This window comes from Eumetopias jubatus, unplaced genomic scaffold (genome assembly GCF_037043125.1).
Source record: "Eumetopias jubatus isolate StellerSeaLion01/CBP00866 unplaced genomic scaffold, mEumJub1_p1.0 scaffold_8, whole genome shotgun sequence".
Classification (NCBI taxonomy): domain Eukaryota; kingdom Metazoa; phylum Chordata; class Mammalia; order Carnivora; family Otariidae; genus Eumetopias; species Eumetopias jubatus.
Genome location: NW_028274814.1, coordinates 46,634,274 through 46,658,129, shown reverse-complemented (window position 1 = coordinate 46,658,129; position 23,856 = coordinate 46,634,274). Strand labels below are relative to the sequence as shown.

The 23,856-nt window shown below is 37.9% G+C and overlaps 1 protein-coding gene across 1 annotated transcript in view; it reads left to right on the top strand.

Moving 5' to 3' along the window:
- Positions 1 to 23,856, top strand: part of LOC114221675 (alpha-2-macroglobulin-like) — a 60,611-nt gene that overhangs the window by 6,392 nt on the left and 30,363 nt on the right. The window contains exons 7-26 of the mRNA XM_088025702.1: positions 603 to 687; positions 2,008 to 2,128; positions 2,877 to 2,991; positions 3,144 to 3,253; positions 5,245 to 5,406; positions 7,048 to 7,275; positions 7,525 to 7,588; positions 8,752 to 8,894; positions 9,510 to 9,659; positions 11,610 to 11,777; positions 12,636 to 12,744; positions 14,313 to 14,433; positions 15,322 to 15,550; positions 16,295 to 16,415; positions 16,823 to 16,944; positions 17,334 to 17,385; positions 21,299 to 21,382; positions 21,661 to 21,837; positions 22,154 to 22,241; positions 23,422 to 23,578. Coding sequence (XP_087881828.1) covers positions 603 to 687; positions 2,008 to 2,128; positions 2,877 to 2,991; positions 3,144 to 3,253; positions 5,245 to 5,406; positions 7,048 to 7,275; positions 7,525 to 7,588; positions 8,752 to 8,894; positions 9,510 to 9,659; positions 11,610 to 11,777; positions 12,636 to 12,744; positions 14,313 to 14,433; positions 15,322 to 15,550; positions 16,295 to 16,415; positions 16,823 to 16,944; positions 17,334 to 17,385; positions 21,299 to 21,382; positions 21,661 to 21,837; positions 22,154 to 22,241; positions 23,422 to 23,578 — 2,606 coding nt within the window. The remainder of the gene's footprint in view (positions 1 to 602; positions 688 to 2,007; positions 2,129 to 2,876; positions 2,992 to 3,143; positions 3,254 to 5,244; positions 5,407 to 7,047; positions 7,276 to 7,524; positions 7,589 to 8,751; positions 8,895 to 9,509; positions 9,660 to 11,609; positions 11,778 to 12,635; positions 12,745 to 14,312; positions 14,434 to 15,321; positions 15,551 to 16,294; positions 16,416 to 16,822; positions 16,945 to 17,333; positions 17,386 to 21,298; positions 21,383 to 21,660; positions 21,838 to 22,153; positions 22,242 to 23,421; positions 23,579 to 23,856) is intronic.

Sequence of the window (23,856 nt, the reverse complement as noted above, 5' to 3'; positions counted from 1 at the left end):
ATTTGTCTTCAGATCTAAACTTCTAGGGCCTAGAATTTGAGCTTATTTAGAGTCCTTCTATTTCCTATGTGTGAGGTTGAGCTTTGAGTGGAATCAATTATGTCTAACTCCAATGAGACCATCAGTGATCTGTGAATAGAACTTCATATAGCTTGGTTAATTTTGTATTAATTTTTAATCTCAAAAAATATGTAAAACAGCCTTGTTTTAGATAAGTCTTCCCTAATTCATTAAGGTTACAGTGATCTGTCACAGTCCTTCAATCAGAATATCCATTTGAGGGGCACCTGGGTGGCTCAGTCCGTTAAGCATCTGCCTTAGGCTCAGGTCATGATCCCAGGGTCCCTGCCCAGCGAGGAGTCTGCTTATCCCTCTCCCTCTCCCTTTGTCCCTCCCCCTGTTCATGTTCTCTCTTCCTTTCAAATAATTAAATAAAATCTTAAAAAAAAAAAAAGAATATCCATTGGTAGTAAGGTGGTTGTATTGGAGAGTATAGCTGCATATTCAGAGCCCTAAAATATTATTAGGGAATTGTTACTGAAAATACTAATTCCCCAAAAGTTGAAAAACAATCACTGACTTCCTTTATCTCCAATGAACAGTGCTTCCCAAGTTTGAAGTGCAAATAACAATGCCAAAGATAATCACTATCTTGGAAGAAGACGTGAATGTGTCAGTATGTGGCCTGTGAGTTTACATATTTTTTAATCTTTTGAGAGAATTACTTAAAGGAGACTCATCATTTGGGATATTTTGACTCATTTCTTTAGGAGCAGTGAGAGCACAAAGACCTTAAATGCATGGGCTCATCCCATCTCTGGAACCTTCCTCACCTGTTGCTTTTCTATTTTTCCTTCTTATTTTCCTTCATGGTCTTACCAGTATTATTATAACTATCATGGGGCAAGCAACTGTTCCTAGAGAAGCTATCTACTAGGATTGATTCTGAAAGTGACAAAGCTACACACACACACACACACACACACACACACACACACATGGGATAGTGTTGAAGGGTATACTGACTTTCCCTTCCCCAGGTTGTAGAGGAAATTCTATCATCAACAGATCATTTACCTGACCTTGCATGCCTAGTGGAAAAACAGCTTAAATTCAGAATTTGTAAAGATAGGCATATTACCAAAATCTCAGCTGAGTCATTGGTCTCCTTAAGGCATGTCACATACCTCTCAGCACTACCATTTTTACTGATGAGACTGGACATGATCTCTCAGTCTGGTCCTTCTCAACCTTGAAAATTCATGTTTCTAAAATCCTATGCTCCCATCTCCTGTAGTCCAGGGGTAGCACTAGCAGAAAGAGAACAGAGCGAAGAAACCAGCCCTGCCTAAAGACCACACATGTAATGCACCATGATTCAGCTGGGTCCCTGAACTGTCTCAGAATAATCGCCCCCAAGTTCCTGATCCCACATAACTGGTGAGCCAATACTCTTGCAAATAAAGATACAGAGGATATTTCAGGTAGGGAAGGAAACAAATGCCCTTGAAAACACATCAACCATCAATGACATATAAGTATATATATAGCACAACCCCATTTTTGTAAAAAGTAGACAAGTTAAATTCCATATAAATAAAGAGAGCTACACATCGGAAGAAAGTAATGAAAGGGAACACCATTGTACTAATGGTTTGTATTCCTAACTAGACTTGAGCGCATTTTCGCTCTAATTTTCATTTTGTTGGTACTTTTTTTTTCTTTTAAGAACAGATGTAGCTTTGGTAATAATAAATATATCTTTTTAAAGATGAAATTAAAAATAAAAAAGGGGAAAAAAAGATATGATCAAAGAAGACTGTGGCACTGGAGATTTTGTAAAAAGGGTCATAACTTAGCTTACTTGCTCTCAAAACTGTGAGAGCCCAGCAGAGATTAGAGAGAACAGAAGGTAAACATACTATCACTAAGGGGGGGAATAGAAATAGGTAGAAAATGGGGATGTTCGATGTCGGCTTGATTCATTCGGCAATGTTCTTATGACAGATACACATATGGGAAGCCCGTCCCAGGACATATGATGATGAGAGTGTGCAGAAAGTACAGTAACCCTTCTAGCTGCTATAGTGGGGAATCACAGGCCGTCTGTGAGAAATTCAGTCACCAGGTAGGTGGAAAACAGTTCCTTCTAGGGACTAACAATGGAGACATTGTTGATAAGCAGTGAATTACAACATGGTGCTAACTCAGGAAGAGAGCAATCTATAGGGGAATTCTGTGTTAGCTACACTGATTTTTAAATATCAGCAATTTAGCACAATGGGAGTTATTTATTTCTTGTAATTATCCACTGTGGGTGTTCTTGGTTCACCAAGCTCCCAGAATAATGAAAGTTGAGCAATCTCCAATATTTGGCATCCAAAGCTGCCTTGGGCATCTACTTGTATGAAAGAAGAAGAAAAGGCATTATACCTGTTACAATTTGGATGGAAAGGGTATAGGTTTTGCCTTCTTTCCATGAGCAAGAACTTGTCACATGGCCCCTCCTAGGTGTCAGGGAGGTAAGAGACATGGTCTCCAGATGGGCAGCCCCTTCCCAGCAACAGCTATATACTATGGAAGGGGAGCTCGACTTTGGTGAAAAGTTAGCTCCCTGCTACGGCAAGATTACTCACAAATTTTTAAGGCATTTCTATCTCATTAACTCTAGGGACTATCGGACACTAAGAAATATATCTATTATAAACCAGATACTATTATGAAATGCAATCATAATTAATCCATAGAGAATATTTATTGTGTTCTTATCATAGAAAACTCCTAGTTTATATTGTCCCCCAAAAAATCTCACTGGATTAATTGACCACTGATCTGTCCAGTATCATGTTTTTGTATTTTATTTTGTCCCCTACTAGCTGAACAGCCAGGGCTGCTTCTCTCAGCAAATAAAAACCAAGATCTTCCAGATGAAGAGACAAGGATATGAAATGAAACTTGAAGTGGAGGCCAAGGTCCAAGAAGAAGGAACAGGTTTGCATGCAACTTGGGTATGGGAGAAAAAACAATGAACATGGATTTATTTCCTTTGCCAAACTATGAACTGAAAGGGAAGTAGTAGTGTAAGAAGTTCAGGGAGATCATCCTTCCAAAAAAACTTATTTTTTTCTTTTTCTTTTTTCCAGAGGTAGAATTAACTGGAAAAGGATCCATTGGAATAACAAGAACCATAACCAAACTCTCATTCGTGAAAGTGGACCCATACTTTAGACAAGGGATCCCCTTCTTTGGGCAGGTGAAGTATTTTCTAAGTCACAAATCAAATTTGGTATTATCACTTAAAAAGTACATCATATTCTGCTAAAACCAGACCTGGTTTATTATCTATTGACTAATGTAACCAAAAGTATAAAACCACATAAAAATAAATCTGTCCCTCTGTAAATTGATATATGAAATCTACAAAATTATGCGAAAGCACCGTCAAAATTAGAAGTGGTTTTTTTTTTCATCTTTGGAAAAGCATTGTGTGATATCACTCAATCTTTTCTTGGTTTACCAGTAGTCTCAGATTTTTGTATTTCTCACAAGAATCTCAAAATTCATGGTGGCCGCTTACATTATCCTGCTAACACTAAATTTGTATGGAAATGAGTGGGTAGATGGCTTTAATTTTTATTTTGAGGTATAAAAGATTCCATTGTACCTGGTGTTTCTTTCATGGATATTATATTTACATTATTTTCTCTATAATAGCAAGAATATATTTTTTAAAAAACAGTGCACATAAGGGCAAAATACTGTTATTTAAGGCTTCCAGATTTTAAAAATATAAATTTTCTCATATATCTACAAAATACCGTGTATTGTTATTTTTTGTATTATAAGCGGATCTGCAGATGGATCTTTCTGACTCCAGAAGTCTGAATGGCAGTTGTATGTCCATCAATGTGTAATTACTGTGTATCATATTCTTAATGGAAATGTTATAAAGTTTTAGGTGTGGACACTATAAGACAGCGAGGGACTAGACCCCACTAAGGAGGGGTGGAGTATGTTTTCGAATATTTTGATTATGTTATGACAGCAAAAGATTTGAGAAACTTTAGTCACTTCCTAAAATGAATAGTCCATTTATTTTTAACTTCTCAGAGGTATATTATACTTTTTTGATATTTCATTCCTGCTAAGTAACTATCCCATTAGTCATAAGACTCTTTCATCAAAACAGAATCAGAATTTTGTACCTATCCTTGTCTTTGTATGTGCGGCCAATAGTCCATTGGCAAACTCAGATTTTATTAATCAATTACAAATATGGATCCAAGTCTTCCAACTGTGCTTCCTTCTACCAAAAGTAGCTTCTACTGAAAAAAAATAATCAGCTTTGCAATCTGAATAGGACTACTCATCTACTACTGAGTTCAATATTAGCAGTAATTTGACTTTAGGCCCTTATGCAATACTGCATGATTCTCCTCAACCTTGCATTTTTCACATGGGAAGTGCCTCATAATATCTGCCTACCTTCCAGACGTTTGAAAGTCTAGATTGAGAAGCAGATGTATAAAAACCAACTAGAAAACTACATAGGGTAATGCATTAGCAATTGTTAACTTGTTCACTTATTATATTTTAGAACACTAACCCATAGAAAGGTAAGGGTTGGTCACAAAATAAGTGTTTGGGGGTCAACTAAATTTGGCTAAAGAGTTAAGAATTTTCATTACTATCTAACACTTGTGCTCTGTGACTCTCCAAGGGTTCTATATAGTACATGGCACCTCCAAAATATCCACAGAATACTTTTTTCAGGTCACCCCTATCATCAGCTCTGTGATTCGCTAAATTTTCAGACTGTTTTATTTTATTTTGTTTTACTTTGGGGGGGAAGGGGCAGAGGAAGAGGGAGAGAAAGAATCCTAAGTAGGCCCCACACCCAGTGCAGAGCCCAATGCAGAGCTCAATCCCACAACCCTGAGATCAACCTGAGCCGAAATCAAGAATCAGATGCTTAACCGACTGAGCCATCCAGGCACCCCCCACCTGTGCTTTATTTTTCGTCTTAGGGCTGATTACTACTAAATAAATATATAACATCTATGCATTTATTTAACATCTATCTCTTTTCTATGATGGCAGGAACTTTGTTTTGTTCACCGCTGTAGCCTCAATGCCTGAAACCATGTCCAACATATAGGACATAATAAATATTTGTGATAAAATGAATGTTTGGTGACTACTGGGTATTAACCATATAACTGATCCACAGATTTTAATCTTCAGGTTCAACTAGTGGATGGGAAAGGTGTCCCCATGCCAAATGAACTCATCTTCATCACAGCAACTGAAGCTAACTATAACTCCAATGCTACCACTGATGAGCATGGCCTGGTTCAGTTCTCAATCAACACCAACAACATTATGGGTACCTCTCTCACTGTCAGGGTAAGTTTGAAAAGAAGTTACTAGTGACATGAAGAAACCTTGGAAATAAGGTTGCAACCTAAAAGTGATGAAATTTCCAAGTTTAGTCCTATGGAAATAGAAAATAAATAAATAAATAAATGTAACGCCCTTCAGTTTGCAGGGTGGTGGGATTAAATGTGATGTTTAATTTCTTTTTTAACAGTTGATACATTATTTTGAAATAAAAATAAATAAAAATTACTTATAAAAAATGATAATATATATTAAAGCACTTAGTAAGCTCCCTTTACCTTGAATATTATTATTGTAAAAGTCCAGTTTAACATCACTAGCATTTACTTTCAAGTATATATACTCTATAAATTATTGCTCTTACTTTATTTTTGTCCTGCTATTCTAATTTTCTCCAAGTTTTTGTTATACCCATATAACTTGCTTTGTATAGCATAGAGTTCTCTATTCATCAATGAAGATGTAGATATACAGTAAGAGATATATGGATACACAATAGATATTACATAATAATGATGATAAATAAACAGGATAAATAATATATTATATTGACTCCACTTTAAATAGACGGCATGAAAGCCCATGCCTCCTAATAATTAAAAATTGAGCATTCAGGGCACCTGGGTGGCTCAGTTGGTGAAGCGACTGCCTTCGGCTCAGGTCATGATCCTGGAGTCCCGGGATCGAATCCCGTATCGGGCTCCCGGCTCAGCGGGGAGTCTGCTTCTCCCTCTGACCCTCTTCCTTCTCGTGCTCTGTATCTCTCATTCTCTCTCTCTCAAATAAATAAATAAAATCTTTAAAAAAAAATTGAGCATTCATTCATTTATTCAATCAAGAAGTGTCTTGAATGTTTTCTATGTGCTAGGCAATGTTCTCATCCTGAAAATAAAAATATTATTTTTAAATACTCCCTCTTTTTGATAATCATTTACCTATTATCATTAGAAAATATGTGAAAATATAAATAAACTGTTTTACTGATACAAGGATTCATTCACACCACTTGGGAGGTGAGGATGAGGGTAGAGGAAGCCTGAAAAGAACAAGGAAAAACTTCTACATGGAGAAAAGTTAAACTGCAACTCAAATAGGGCCTGTGAACCTTAAGAGTCCAGAACCACAAAAAGCATTAAAAATAATCAGCCTAGGACAGCCCAGGAGAGATGGACTTCAACAAATTCACCAACTCAACTCATGAACCAAAGCCACTGATAGAAAGAGTTCTCAGACCTCTATGGCTGCAATATCACATTTATTCATAATACGTATTTAAAACCCACTATAAATAGGTTTCTGAAATGTAGTTCTTCAGTTTCTGAAGAGTATTTAGTCTCCTCAATGAGCTTTTAGAGCTCCAACGTCTCTGTCTGCATAGGCAAAGGGGCCCAAAAAATGTCGAGCAAATTAAACGGAGCAAAAGATGCCTCCATGTATGCTCTTCAGAAATTTAAATACCAATCCAAGGAGCCTCTGCAGTGTAAATATCTGCAACACAGATAAACACTATTCTCACTCTTTACTGTGGAGCAAAAACTTTCTAGGAACTAGTTGAGGTAGGACAGTGAACTAATGCAGTTTTGTGAGAACACTGATTCGCTATGACATCTGATCTAGAAAATAATATCATTTTTTTAAATTCATTAGGTCAAACACAAGGATCCTAGTCCCTGTTATGGCTACCAGTGGCTGTCAGCAGAGCACGAAGAAGCTGATCACACCGCTCATCTTGTATTCTCCCTAAGCAAGAGTTTTGTCCACCTAGAACCCATGCCTCGTGAACTGCCCTGCAGCCAAACTCAGACAGTCCAAGCATATTATATTCTGAATGGACGGGTCTTGCAGGAGCTGAAGGAGCTCGTGTTCTATTATCTGGTGAGAAGGAAGGCCACTTCATTGACTCATCCATAGACAAAAGCCCTCTGTGGGGCAAGGAATTACGAAATTCTTCAGCCATCACTACTTTGACTTATTATCCATGTTCCTGTTGAAAGTTCGACTTCTCTTAGGGCTAAATATTGCCAGCTGGAGCTCAATAAAACAAGCATAAACATGAAGGGCGGGACATGGGGTATAAGATTTCTGTCAAGCAAATCAAATTCCTTTTCCTTTCCTTTTTTGCAGATAATGGCAAAGGGAGGCATTGTCCGAACCGGGACGCACGTGCTGCCTGTGGAACAGGGAGACAGTGAGTATTTCCACAATTCTACATTTCTGCCCCACTCCAACATATTCAGCCTTACGTTGCAGAAATACCTGAAAAAATTTCAAATAAATAGCGGTGATTTCCATCAAACTTCAATAAATGAGAAGTTGAGAGGGGAAAGAAAGAATGGGTGTTTATTTGTCCATTTTGGCCTTTATCAAATATTTCTTTTCTTTTCCTTCAGCGACTTCTGTTCAGATTACTTAAAATGTTGAGGTTGTTGTTTTAGAATCTACGCTTATTCCAAATTTTCAAACCATAAATATTCACGGAGCTTCTTCTCAAAATGGCATTTTAGAATTGTTTCAGGAAATGGAGAGAAGGTAAAATCTTGGAATACTTCCTATATACTGGGTCTTTTGCTGAATCGTTTATATCTTTATATCATATTTCCTTTTTGAAGATCGTTCTGACTTATGGAAAGTTAAACTGGGTACTTCCACCATTGAAATGGACTCTCGCCATGAACAAATATGGAGCAATATAAACCTCTGAAGCTTTCTGCTCTTCTTACAAGAAAACTGTCAGGGAGCTACTCTTTTGATGCTAGCATAGCATCACAGAAGCACCATTGTAGACTTACTTATAGAAGCTTGACGAGACTTCTAAAAAAATCTACATAGGTATCAAAAAACAACTATCAAAGGAGCATAGTAGTCCTCTTAAGAAAAAAAAATAGAGTATTTGGTTGATAGAAAGTTAAAGAAGATACGAGGATAAATGCAATGTGTTAAACTTTTACTATTACATCACACAACTTCAGGTTCTAGTTCCCTTCTCTAATGTGAAGTCTAGATCAAATACTAGCCAAGTGGATGTCGCCATACCCTCAGATAGCATCAGAACTTTATAGAGATGAGCTAAAGTTGACAACTGGTGTGAAATCATTATATGATTTATAAGTGAAGAGAACCCTTTAATAAAGTTTTTTTCCTAAAACTAGAGTTCTTAGAGGCATAGAATTCTTAGAGGTAAACATTCATTTATTACATCTACTTTTTCTGATATCTGTTATGCCAACTAATAGAAACAGTCATTCACCAGACCAGACTCCTAAAAATGGCTCTGTGCAACAGAAGAATTTCATTTCAGCCCTAGGGAGTTGTCTAAGCCATAACTGCTTCCTCATTCTCTCTGTGCTCCAGTGAATGGCCATTTTTCCGTGTCAGTCCCTGTGGAGTCAGACATTGCTCCCGTTGCTCGATTGCTAATCTACTCCATTTTACCTGATGGGGAAGTGGTTGGGGATTCTGCAAAATACGAGGTTGAAAACTGCCTAGCCAACAAGGTAGGTTTTTTTATCATAAAATTTTCAACATTTAAAACCAAAAGTTGCTATTATCATCAATTACGTTCTGCATGTAACATTGGGGCCAACGGGGTTAAATGAATTTTCCAGAGATTTTCAGCAAGGTAATGGCAGAGTCAGACTAAGAAGCCATGTCATTTGATTCCGACTCCAAAATTCTTATGCACTGTCTCTTACTATATGATACAGTTCAGAGTACCTTGCTCCCTTCTATGATGAAGTGTTGGAAAATATGTAAGCAAGTTTTTAAGGCTACCAAAGAGCCAAAAGAAAAATACAAGAGCGTCTAGAACCATTTGCAGTCCACCGCACTTGGTAAACACCTTACCATGTGCCAAAGGTAAAAAAAAAAAAATGGCATCTCAAATTTAATAAGTTATAAGAATAATTAGATATCATTATAATGGCTCAACCGATTCTCGAGAATGAGTGAAGTGTAAGGGACAAAAAGCCCCAAGACTCACATGGTGCCAACCACCACCAAGTCAAACAAAGCGAGCACGCATTGAACATGAGGAACACTCAGGAAGTGCTTGTGAATGCCCAGTTAAATCAGGACATTTGTTTTTTCGACCGTTCTCCCCAATTCAACAGGTGGACTTGAGCTTCCGCCCAACACAAAGTCTCCCGGCCTCACACGCCCACCTGCGAATTTCAGCTTCTCCTCAGTCCCTCTGTGCCGTCCGTGCCGTGGACCAAAGTGTGCTGCTCATGAAGCCCGAAGCAGAGCTGTCCGCAGCCTCGGTGAGTTCCCGGCAGCCTCGGGGGTCAGGAGGGGCCACACAAGGGGCTCGGAGCAAGGAGAAATGCCTATATGAGTAAGATCGGATCTATTAAAATTTTATTTATCTAGGAGTTTATAGTTTTGATCTCCTTCATGGGCACTTTTTTGATAAGAAATATATTAGATTTGAATACATAAATATGTTTATTTACATAAATTTATATACATACATACACATATATATATGTATTTGTGTGTGTTTATATATATATAAAATCATACACCATTCGAAGTCCCTGAAATCCTAGAGCTCTATGAAACTAGTAACAGGCATTTTCAAGCTAGTTGTAATGTTTGAAAAAGTCTAACAAAAGTGGTGCTTTGACCTGCACTACAACTGATATGAAATATCAAGTTTCTGTTTTTACAAGAATTATATCAAACACTGTATGCCCCAAGATGAACATAATTTCTGAAGGAAGATATACATTGTCCCTGAATACAAATTTGGAAAAATGAATTATTATATGGTAAATGACATTGATAAATGAAATCCTTTAAAATGTTGGGTGAATAGAAGGAATAGCAGAAGGGTATGCCTGGAGTAGAACAACGAGAAACAACAACACGTGCTAGTAGTCATCTGCTTGTATCTTCACATTTTCAATATGAGGCCAACTGAAATAACCTTTTTTTTACTATAAAAATTTCACAAAGGGAAATTTATATTTTACTCCCTAAAAAAGAAAGTTTTAAGAAAAGACATTCAACATTTTGATCCTTACAAATGGAATTTAACTGAAAATATGAGAATTCTTCTAAAGAAAGTATTAAGTACATTTCAATGAGAACAAGGGGATACGTGGAAAAATAATGATGTTTTATGTTTATATAACATAATTTTATAGTTCTCGGGGTTTTTCTAAATTATAACAATGCTGGTGGATAAATAAGGCAGAATGTCCCATTAGTTTGTTAATAAAAAAGCAGAAGCTTTCAGGTAGTTAGTAGTAGACCTGGGTTAGAACACTAGCCCAATCCTCTCCAGCCTTGATAGTATGAAACACTTTGCTCCCAGTAGCATAAGCCATCCATTCAACACATATTTACTTCGCGTCTCCTGTGTTCCAGGTGTGCCCATTGTTTGTTGAAATGCTGGGGTGGGGATCTAGCAGTTAAGGACTCAAAAGACAAAAAGCCATGCTCTCATGGAACTTAGGTTTCCACAGATGAGCCAGACAATAACACATAATATGCTTTGGAGAAAAAGCAGAGAGGGGAGATGGAGAATAGTAAGAGGGAGCTACCTTTGAGAAAGCACGTAACTTCATTACCCTACTTACTTGGCCACGCAGTTTTAAACTCCTTTGAACATAATACAATGCACTATCAGCATTTTTCTTCCCCTTCCCCTTCAAATGAATCTGAAAACATCATTTCCAATATTATATATACTGTGTGAAGATATGGAGCATTTTGTTCCCATGAATAATACCTAAGAAAATACTATCCCATCCTCTATAGAGAGTGTGTACTTATTCATGTGCCAGTTTAGAACATGGGTTCATTAACTTTGTTAAACACTGAGTCAGCTGCTAACCACAAGGAGAGACAAAGCTATCACTTCATTCTTTCATCCTGAAATTGTATAGCACATCTGAAATACAGCAGACTCAATTTATCTCAGTAACGTTTTATTCCATTCTAACATGGAATCTAGTGTTTCCCTCTGAACTGTGTAATAAATTACTGTGGTCTTTGAAGACTCAGATGAGAATGTTTTAATTGGTTTTCCCCCCTAAAACTGTTTAAAAAAAAAAAAAACAGCTTCGAAATCATCTCTATAAATTACTGAAGCAACAGTGGTGCTCAAACAAAGACGGATGGTAATTATTCTTTTCTTTTCTCTTTGCACTTAAGAAGAATAAGCCACAAATAAGTTTGTCCTTTTGTCCTTTACATTTGTACAGGTGTATAACCTACTACCAGTGAAGGACCTCACTGGTTTCCCTGGAAGCTTGAATCAACAGGAGGAAGATGATAGAGACTGTGTCAATCGCCATAATGTCTATATCAATGGGGTCATGTATTCCCCTGTATCAAATACTAATGAAAAAGATATGTATAGCTTCCTACAGGTAAATTCCTTATATTGTAGATGATCCATTCTAAAGATTTACAAAATATTATATAGGAAAAAATTATTTATTGTAATGCCTTCATATCATAACTGAAGCTAATGGGACACAGAGAGGTCAAGTGACTTCTCCAAGGTCACTAATAGTCGCAGATCTGCTACTAGCAACAGAGCCAGGGCTAAAACTTTCTGGACTAGGAATCAAGTTTTTTTTTTTTAATTTTTCCTGAAATTCATTGCCTTGTGTTATTTAGCAAAATCACATATATAAAATATTACTCTTTTTAAGAGTTTTAGGGGTACCTGGGTGGCTCAGTCGTTAAGCATCTGCCTTCGGCTCAGGTCGTGATCCCGGGGTCCTGGGATCGAGCCCCACATCGGGCTCCCTGCTCGGCGGGAAGCCTGCTTCTCCCTCTCCCACTCCCCCTGCTTGTGTTCCCTCTCTCGCTGTGTCTCTCTGTGTCAAGTAAATAAATAAAATCTTGAAAAAAAGAAGTTTTTTTTTTAAAGAATTTATTTATTTGACAGAGAGAGCACAAGCAGAGGGAGAGAGAGGGAGAAGCAGGCTCCCTGCTGAGCAAGGAGCCCAATGCGGGACTCGATCCCAGGACCCTGGGATCATAACCTGGGCAGAAGGCAGCCGCTTAACCAACTGAGCCACCCAGGCGTCCCTAAAAAAAAAAAGTTTTAACAACAAGATAAAATTAACCTCCATAAGTATACCAATATCCCTTCTACAGATGTGAACATTAAAATTTAGTATTAAGCTAATTGGATTATTTGTGAAATTCAATAAAGTATGTGCCTTTATATATTTTATAATACTTAAGTACTGATTAGATGGTAATCTCCTTCACAGGATATGGGCTTAAAGGTATTCACCAATGCAAAGATTCATAAACCCAAAGTATGTTCACAGCCTGAACACAATGCAGTGTACTCATCTCGAAGACTATTCGCTTCTCCAGGTAAAAAACTAATAAAAATTAATATATTGAGTCAAATAAAAGAATATCTTTAAAGATAAAATGTGATAACATTAACAAAAAGGGCTTTGTGATTCAGATATATTAAGGTTCTCGCTTAAGATCACATAGCAATAAAACCCCCAAAATTTTGATTGTGTCAAGCCCCCACATGCTGAAGAGAATACAAGGCAGACTGTGAAAACTTTTCTGAGAGGTACAGTAATGTTGTGTGTCAACTCTACTTCCATTTAAAAAAAAGGGAGAGAGGGGCGCCTGGGTGGCTCAGTTGGTTAAGTGGCTGTCTTTGGCTCAGGTCATGATCCTGGAGTCCTAGGATCAAGTCCCGCGTCGGGCTCCCTGCTCAGCAGGGAGTCTGCTTCTCCCTCTGACCTTCCTTCCTCTCATGCTCTCTCTCTACCATTCTCTCTCTCTCAATAAATAAAAAAATCTTTAAAAAAAAAAAGAGAGCGAGAGAGGTGCAGATATGCAGAACAAAAGAAATATTAATTCTGATTGAGCAAGCAGGAAAGTCATTCATAAAGAATCTGCCGCTAGTAAATGGAGATGTGTAAATGTACGAGGTTGAGAAGGAAAGATAATTTCCAGAGGATCAGTATAAACTGAAACAGGAATGTTCACAAATTGGGACTAATTCTCACCAGTGAGATAAGGAAGCTCTTTAACTTACCTGAATTATCAGCCAATATTCATGTCGAAGTCACATTCATTTGTCAATGAAATGGGCTACTTTACTGGTGAATCAGATAGTAACCAAACGTTTATTTCTAGTCTGATATTGTCAAATCATGGTGGAATATAGGTTGAGTACAAACTAAAGAATTTGTCAAAGATCAAGGAAAACGTTTGTTCAATGAAACTTAACTGGTTATATGGAATTTAAATAAATATTATTATTTTTTTATTATTTATAAATTAAAGTCAACCATCCTTTACAGTAGAATTTATAGTAAACTTATATATGTACAAGTATATATATGCACAAACTTTTTCAGAGAGCTGATTGTTAAATATTTACCAGCACACCATTAACAGAGAAGGTAAATAGGTGAGAGAACCTGACTGACCTTCTGGCACATGTGGAAATAAAGAACTTTTTAATCCTTGATCCCTCACTCTTACAAACTTCCTCAGAGCCACTGTCATCATGTCTGGGTATGATGTTTCTTTGATCCCACAGAGGAACACACCAAATGGAAACTGACTCCTGCCCTCTGCCCAACCCACGTCCTATCACTCTCCTCTTTAGACAAAGTGCAGTCACCACAGAGGACTCCTTTTCTGCTCCACAGGCCATCCCAAGTTCTTTCTACCTCTAGGTCTCTGCTCTCTGCCTGTGATTCTCTTCCCCCAGCTCACTTAGAACTTATTCTACGACTCCAGGATTCAGCGAAAATATCACCTCCTCAAAGAAGCTTTCCCTTAGCACCCAAGCATCCTCTCCTGGTTCTTGTCTATTCCATCACCCTGTTTCTTTCTTTTGTAGCATGTATCACAATCTCTTTATCTGTATATTTATTATTTCTGTCTCCCCCCCTCACCCACCATAGTTGTATCTGAATTGCAAAGAGGCCATGAACTTACAAAGATGGTCCATGTTTCCGAGGCTCTCACGGAGACTGTGCGGAAGTATTTCCCTGAGACGTGGATCTGGGACTTGGTGGCGGTAGAGTAAGTAACTTTCTTTATATATAAAAGGCAACAGGGGCACCTGGGTGGCTCAGTTGGTTAAGCATCTGCCTTCAGCTCAGATCATGAGCCCATGGTCCCCGGATCGAGCCCCGCATCAGGCTCCCTGCTCCGCGGAGAGTCTGCTTCTCCCTCTGCTGCTCTCGTGCTCTCTCTCACTCTCTTTCCCTCTCAAATAAATAAATAAAATCTTTAAAAAAAAAGGCAACAATATAGACTTCTCAAAATTTTCCATTTTTAGCCAATTTTTCAATATCCAAGTATTTCTTTTAGACACAGTGCTATTTTCAGGAGAGGTTTAACATAAATACTTCTGCTACAAAAGTCTCACTATTCTAATTATATCAGAGCTAAGAAATTTTGCACACATTTGATTCTAAGACTTCCAGAAAACGGGAATAAGGACTAACTATGACCAAGCACAGCATAGACTAACACTTATAAGAGCTCCTTCACTGGCCAACAATCTTGAGTTAAACATAGAATCAGTCAGGCCAACTACACACAGTAGTAGTAGAATTAAAACTTAAAAAAAAAAAAAATCCTGCCCTCATTGGAACAGTATTTTAAAGAGTAAAATTTAAGAGCAATCTCAGATTACATACCTAGTTCATAACGATATTGTCTATAATAGATAATGCTATAATTCTGTGTCTACAGGAGATTCCAATATAGACTAGAATTGAAAACAGAATCAGAAGGAAAGGACTTCTTATATTTTCCCACTTTGAGTCTTGACTATACTCTCCTATATTGATATTTCTACTGAGTGCTTTCAAGTCATGACAATAGAATTATTTATAGGGGTTCTCTTCCTAGAAAGGATTTATTTAACCGCTTACTTTCTGTTCACATCTCTATCTTCCCCAGCTCCTCAGGGGTGGCCGAAGTGGGAGTAACAGTCCCTGATACCATCACGGAGTGGAAGGCAGGGGCCCTCTGCCTGTCCAATGACACTGGACTTGGTCTCTCTCTTCCCGCCTCCCTCCGAGCCTTCCAGCCCTTCTTTGTGGAGCTCACAATGCCCTACTCTGTGATCCGAGGAGAGGCCTTCACACTCAAGGCCACCGTCCTCAACTACCTTCCCAAATGCATCCGGGTAAAGACCTCTCTTACCTAAATTGAACACAAGGTGTGACAGTCAAGTAAATTAAAAATTGCATTCTTCGAAATACTGACAAACTTCTGTGTGTAAGATGTGCTCACTCACAGAGGAATACTCTCAGAGACATTCATATGTTATAGAAGCTGTGGTTGCTGATATTTCCATACACTTGCAACTTCAAACAAGCTTCTGACCCTTACCCCAACCCCATAAGGTTAGGAAGCTCTCGCAGTATGAAGATTTCTGACACAGTGAACAAAAATCGGTACACTTCATTCTCATGTCTTAGATCCCACAAGTTTTCAACTTCTACATTCCATATATTTAACTTTCAAATATCATCATATAGCATTAATTAGATTAAACCTTACTTTAAAGGTTATTTGTGAACATCTTACCTCCGTTGAAACCATAACCATTTATAAATCTTGAATATTCTGCTGGGAGAGCCAAGGGAATGGTCGAGATCCCAGGCCAAAGAAGTAGAGCTCCCACAGGCAACAGACCATCGTGAGTTTTCCTCACCTCTTGTCCCATCCCATAAAAGAGCAGATTATCCAAAAATACAAAGATTTCAATGTCAGAGCCACTGTAAGGTAGTCGATTGGCATTTAGATCATCTTCAGTATTAGGCAACCTAAGATCTAACTAAGCCCCCAATATACTTTATTTCAAACCATTCTCCCTTTGGTCTCCTTCTCCCTCTGATCTGTCTCTTTGTCTCACGTGTGGTTTCAGGTTAGCATGCAGCTAGACCTGAATCCTGCATTCCTAGTCCAGGAGAAGGAACAAGAGTCTCACTGCATCTGTGGGAATGGCCGACAAACCGTGTCCTGGGCAGTAACACCAAAGGCATTAGGTGAGGAACAGTCTCCTAGAGACAATTCTCTACTCAAGGATTGTATATATCAGTGGGATCCTTATATCTAGTGCTACTTCCTTCAGGCAAAGACCACGCCCCGCCCCACCCCCGACCCCCATCCTCCCCCACACCCACCTACGCCTGCCACCGCCACTGTAGGACATTTCTTCTTTTGTCTTTTATTTTAGGATGTCTAGAAGAATATCCCCACTTCCCTTACCTCCATCTATCTCTGCCTTGAATTCTTAGGATCACAAGCCTCTAGTTGACGCTGCTTCCATTCCCGTTCCTATGTTTTTATAAAACAAAAAGAGGTTACAAAGCATTGAACACTTATAAATCTTGAGGTTTGGAGGCACAGAGAAAGAAGGAGATGGTGCTCATGTGTATTGCCCCTTTCTTAGGAAATGTGAATTTCACCGTGAGTGCAGAGGCACTGGAGTCTCAAGAGCTATGTGGGACTGAGGTGGCAGTGGTCCCTGAATATGGAAAGAAAGACACCATCATTAAGTCCCTGCTGGTTGAAGTAAGTCAGCCTCCCCATTTGATAGGTCACAGTGAGCCAATAAAAACAGTGGTGAGTTGAAGTTTCCAAGTTTTAAGTGAGAAGGGCTAAATAATACATAATCACAGAATATTTCACAATATTCTCTCTTCTGCCTCTCTCTTTTTCTCCATCTCTCTATTTGTATCTCTATCTTTCCGTCTTTCTCTCTTGATATTTACATAATTTTTCCTCACTTTCTTATCTATCAACCTGTCTTCTTCATATTGCTTATACTTATAGATTCGTTTATGTAATACATTTGGAAGTCAGCTCCAATTCTTCTCTTCACCATCAAGAAATTTGTGGTTCCGCTACCAACATACGTGATCAACAACACACCTCTGCCTTTTCTTTCTTTCCACCTACAGCCCGAAGGACTAGAGAAGGAAGCAACATTCAATTCCCTGTTCTGTCCATCAGGTAAGAGTCATTCATCATAATTAGAATAGCATTGACTAAAGTTTCTGTAACATTTAATGTTCAAAGAATCTTATATCTTATTCCTACACTTTCCTATGAGGTAAGACCCAAAGAACTATCAACCCATTTGACAAATGAGGCACCTGGTTCTTAGAGAAGTCATGTAATTTGATCAGGAAACTGTCCCTAACCCATGCTTTCCGAGTTTTTAATCTGTTATAGCACCTATACAAACACCCAAATGTCTTTCTGACCAGTATGTATGTGGTTACACACTGTATGATGTGTGTTAACCACTGTATGATGTGGTTACATAAAAAGTGAGTGGAGGGGCACCTGGGTGGCTCAGTCGTTAAGCGTCTGCCTTTGGCTTGGGCCATGGTCCCAGGGTCCTGGGATCGAGCCCTGCATCGAGATCCCTGCTCAGCAGGAAGTCTGCTTCTCCCTCTCCTGCTCCCCTTGCTTGTGTTCCCTCTCATGCTGTGTCTCTCTCTCTCTCTCTGTCAAATAAATAAATAAAATCTTAAAAAAAAAAAAGTGAGTAGAATCAAATGAACATTGCCAAAGGGAATGTTTCCTTGAATGTTTAGTAATACAGCATATGGGTAGCTGAATTCAAGCCACCCCAACATTGAATTTTGCATAGCCAATAGCATTTGATAATGGGAACATGTTATGTCCTGAAGAAAGAATTGTCTTAACCTTTACCATTATTGTCGTATCAATATTTGTTTGATGCCAATCTTGTACCTAATGCTCTATCAGTCATTTGAGAAGATACTAAAGAAACTCACAGCAGAATATATAAATTTATCTTGGTGGAGAATTTTCTAGTCTAAACAAAAAGACAGAAACTTAGTACACTAAGAAATTTATCAACACAATGTGTTCTCACCTCAAACAATGTCAAATCAACATCATACATGTGTTTCTTGCCTTTCTCTGTCTACCTCCTAAGTTCTGTTTATTATGTTTATTATACTGCCAAGACTTCAAATATATAAAATCTGTTCCAAAAACATAATTGCCGGGTTGTTTAGCCTTATTTCTACATTTAAGTGAACTTGCCACCAAATCCTTTTATCATGCCGTGTCTTCCATTACTGAGTTCTTCATTTTGATTTATTTCTTATGTATTGAGGGCTAATCATCAAGTAGTTCTATTAAAATTAATTTAATTGCCCATGTAATACAAAAATACATTCTCCTTTACAAAACATAACAAAACTTCATATTAAAGGCAATATTTTTCAATACTTTAATGATCATCCATGTATGTTTAGGAATAATATGCACATGATTTATATAACTCGTATAAGTTTCATTCTATAACTTCTATAACTAAGTAACATTTTATAACTTTTTACTCAGCAACCTGTTTTAGAAATCTAACCATGTTAAATTATAGAACTAGGTAATCCCTTTTAGTCCCTTTTAACTCCATACTATTAATATATCACAGTTCTGATCTTTTTTAGCTATTCTTCAATTTGTTTGACTATTTGCCAGAATGAATGAATGAATGAATGAATACTTCCTTATGTACAGTTGCAAATATATTTAAGGTAGATACTAAAATGTGAAATTCCTAATTAAGAGGGAACATCTATATTCTTAAGTTTTAATAGAACTTCAAAAAACTTTTCTTTATTACCTATGTTAATAGTCCCATTGGTTGATATTTCCCTGCATGATCACCATCATCATTAGCCATCAAAGTTTTCAATTTTCCTGAAAAATTTGGATGAAAAATCTATTGTTGTTTCAATCTAAATTTCTATAATCACAAGTGAGGATGAGCTTTTTTTTACATATTTATGAATGCTTTCATATCCTCTGACTATTCAGGTTCTAGTGGTTTGTCTTTTTTCTGATTCATCTGTATGACACTGATTCTTTATTGAATAAGTTGCAATTATTTTTGCTTGGTAATTTCTCTTTTACCTTTTTATGGCATCTGTTTTCTTACAAAATTTTTTTAGGAAACGTAAGAGAGGTTTTTTTAACATACAAATAATACATACATAATTATATACTTAATTACAAAATTAAATTTAAATAAATACAGAGCTGTGTATATTAACATAATAACATAATTAATATATACAACTTGATGAGTTTGGAAATAAGTATACACCTGTAAGACTGTCACCACAATCCATACCATAAGCCTACCCATCACCTCCAAAGGTTTCCTCCTACTCTCTTACTATATTTTTTTGGGTGATAAGAACACTTATTATGAGATCTATCTTATTAGCAAGTTTTTAAGTATACAGTATGATATTGTTAATAGTAGGCAGTTCTAGAATGCAAGCTGGTACAACCACGCTGGAAAACAATATGGAGGTTCCTCAAAAAGCTAAAAATAGAGCTACCCTATGACCCAGCAATTGCACTACTAGGTATTTACCCAAAAGATACAAACAAAGTGATCCAAAGGGGCACCTGCACCTCAATGTTTATAGCAGCAATGTCCACAATAGCCAAACTAAGGAAAGAGTCCAGATGTCCTTGGACAGATGAATGGATAAAAAAGATATGGTATATATATAATAGAATATTACTCAGCCATCAAAAAAATGAAATTTTACCATTTGCAACTACGTGTATGGAACTAAAGGGTATTATGTTAAGCTGAATAAGTCAATCAGAGAAAGACAATAATCATATCATCTCACTCATATGTGGAATTTAAGAAACAAAGCAGAGGATCATAGGGGAAAGGAGGGAAAAATAAAATAAGATGAAATCAGAGAGGAAGACAAACCATAAGAGACTCTTAACCATAGGAAACAGGGTGCCTGGGTGGCTCAGTGGGTTAAGTGTCTGCCTTCAGCTCAGGTCATGGTCCCAGGGTCCCATCGGGCTCCCTGCTCAGAAGGGAGTCTGCTTCTCCCTCTCCCTCTGCCTCCCCCACTTGTACTCTCTCTCTCTCGCTTTAAAGTAAAGAAATAAAATCTTTAAAAAAAACTTTTTGGAAACAAACTGAGGGTTCCTGGTAGGGAGGGAGGTTGGGGGGGAGGGGAGAGGGGTAACTGGGTGATGAGCATTAATGAGGGCACGTGATGTAATGAGCACTGGGTGTTATATACAACTGATTAATCACTGAACTCTCCCTCTGAAACTAATAATATATTTTATGTTAATTAATTGAATTTCAATTTAAAAAACAGTAGACACTGTTCTGTACAACATAATCCTCTTGCAAAACTGAAATTTTGTACCCTTTAACAAAAGTTCCAGTATTTTATTTCATGAGGAAGGGGATGCAGCATGAAGATAAATACTACGATTCTCTTTCATCATCCTGAAATTTACCAGTCCTCAAATGGCAGTACATGTATGCCTATCAGCAGCAATTATTTTATTTTCAGTGCGTCACACTGCTCATCTTCATCCCCACTCCCATGTCTAGGGCTTCCATAAAAATACTATTTTCATATCTGGCAAAATCTGATGGCAATAAGGACAGAGCATTATTGTAGAATTCAGGAAATTTCAGAGATCTTTCCTTTGCTTATGTATACATTAAGGTTTTTTTTCATTAAACTTTTGAGTAATGAGTTGAGGGATGAACATTAAACAGATCGTCTTGTGATAACCATCTCATGCTAGCCACAAGATGACTACAACAGAGTCACAACATCATGGGCACTTCTCAATCTGTAGCCTTCTTTTGGAACACACTCTACATACAGAGGGAAAAGAGAGATGAGGCAGGAGAATTTCTGGAAATGTCAGAATCCCATTCATACACTTTTAAGATATATATATATATCTACTTTGAAAACAGAAATATTAAAAGAGTGACAACTTTTCAGAACTTTAAGTGTAAGGCACAGTTTTGGCTTCTGGGTTTGGAGGTCTTCAAGAAGATATATGGCAGAAATCATTCCCATTATTTCTCTAGGTGCTGAGGTGTCTGAACGATTATCTTTGAAGTTGCCAGAGAATGTAGTAGAAGAATCTGCCCGAGCCTCCATCTCAGTATTGGGTAAGCTCCAGCCCTAGTGACTTATTCTACTATATTGATAGTTTTTACCATATTTCTTTTCCATAAATACTCAAAATCACAACCATAATATTAACTGTATTCGTCCCTCCTTCTTTGGGCTTGTATGCTGCTCCCAATCATACTTCTGTCCCTGTACAACTCACTCTTCCTAAAAATCTTCATTTTTCAATCTTCCCAAAATTATTCATTTCTTCCTAATGATTCAGACAGATTATAATCTATAAGCTTTCTGATGTCCCATCTCTCCCATTCCCTAGGAGACATACTGGGCTCTGCCATGCAAAACACACAAAATCTCCTCCGGATGCCCTATGGCTGTGGAGAACAGAATATGGTCCTCTTTGCTCCCAACATCTATGTTCTGAATTATCTAAATAAAACACACCAGCTGACTCCAGAAGTCATGTCCAAGGCCATTGGCTACCTCAATACTGGTGAGTGATTAAATGAGTGAAGACGTCACGGTGTTGTTTTAACAATAGATTGGATTTCCCAATAGTCTTGAGTTACTTAGCAATTCTATGATATGTTAGCATATCATAGAATCATAGTTACTGTGATAAGAATGACAGTTAATTTTATGGTTATTATCCACTGTCCAACCTCTAATAAATGCTTAGAATGCAGCACCTTGTAACATATGACAGCAAAATTTAAGGAATATCACAAGAGAAACCAAGGCATTTTAGTAATTTCTCTGGCCACAACGTATACAATCTGTCATATTGTTTCATGAACCTTCCATTTCAGGTTACCAGAGACAGCTGAACTACAAGCACCACGATGGCTCCTATAGCACCTTTGGGGAGAAATATGGCAATAATGAGGGCAATACCTGGTAAGGGATACACAGTTTTTCGAGGTCCTATTTTTGTACTAGCTCTTTTACATATATTATCACAATTACAGTCACAGTAACCTTATCAGATATGTATTATTAAGCCTATAGTTGGTTATACTCAACAAATATACCAAGGGTAGCAAGGCAACAAATAGAAAAGCTGACATTCAAATACACGTATGTTAGATTTGTCCCCCAAATTCATCCTGTTGATAATAACCAGGGTATTCTTTCTAAAATAGCTAGTTTTTTGAGAGAGAGAGCACACACGAGCCGGGGAAGGGGCAGAGGGAGAGAGAGAATCTTAAGCAGGGCTCCTTGCTCAGCACAGAGCCTGACATGGGGCTCAATCTCATGACTTGAGCCAAAAATCAAGAGTTGGACATTTAATTTCAGGTGCTTAACTGACTGGGCCACCCATATGCCAAGAAATAGCTATTTTTTTAAAAGGTTATTTTTTTTCTAGAATAGCTCCCATAGCCATGAGTTTTTTAATATATGTCCAGTGAACATATCATCCAACCTCTAGATAAACCATGTTAACTTCAGCTTTTTTTTTTACTTCAGTTTTTAATATGTTTTTAGATCATACTCATCTTGACTGTGAATAAATAGGAAGAAAGAAATGAGGAGGACCCAGTGACATGCAACACTGTTTTAAAATCCCTAAAGCATGGGGCACCTGGGTGGCTCAGTCAGTTAAGCACCTGCCTCTTGATCTCAGCTCAGGTCTTGATCTCAGGGTCACAAGTTCAAGCCCTGTGTTGGGCTCCACGCTGGGTGTGGAGCCTACTTAAAAAAAAAAAAAAATGAATAAGTAAAATCCCTAAGGCAAAGCAAAGCAGTTTGAAGTTATTCAGTCTTCTAAGTGAGAAGATTCTGCCATCTACAGAAGGAAATCTCTAAAGAGAAGAAAGCCTTACTCAAATAAGTAAAAACAAGTAATATCAGAAGTGCTTCGACTCTCTGTAGCAATGAGAAAATGAGTCAGCAAGGAAATACTAGATCTAGCAGATTAATCAAGCAGTCTAAAGGCAATGGGCATTCTAAATACACAGGAATACCCGTCAGGTGACTCACGTCAATGTAAACAGCATCATAAAAAGCCTTTACTGTGCCGCAGTTATAAAACGATTGTAACAACATAAATATCATCATCCCCTCCCCCGCCGCTCAGGCTCACCGCCTTTGTAGTGAAGACTTTTGCCCAGGCTCGAACCTATATCTTCATTGATGAAGCACACATCACCCAAGCGCTCATCTGGCTCTCCCAAAAGCAGAAGGACAACGGCTGCTTCAGGAGTTCCGGGTCTCTGCTCAACAATGCCATTAAGGTGAGATGTTCTTGGAGCTAGTTTTGGTTTTTTGTTTTGTTTTTTTAATAAGATTTTATTTATATATTTGAGAGAGAAAGCGAGAGCGCACAGGCAGGGGGAGCAGCAGAGGGAGAGGGAGAAGCAGGCTCCCCGCCGTCCCCTGAGCGAGGAGCCCGATGCGGGACTCGATCCCAGGACTCTGGGATCATGACCTGAGCTGAAGGCATCACTCAACCGACTGAGGCACCCAGGGGGCCCTCAGAGTTAGTTTTGATTTGTCCATTTATGATGTCTAC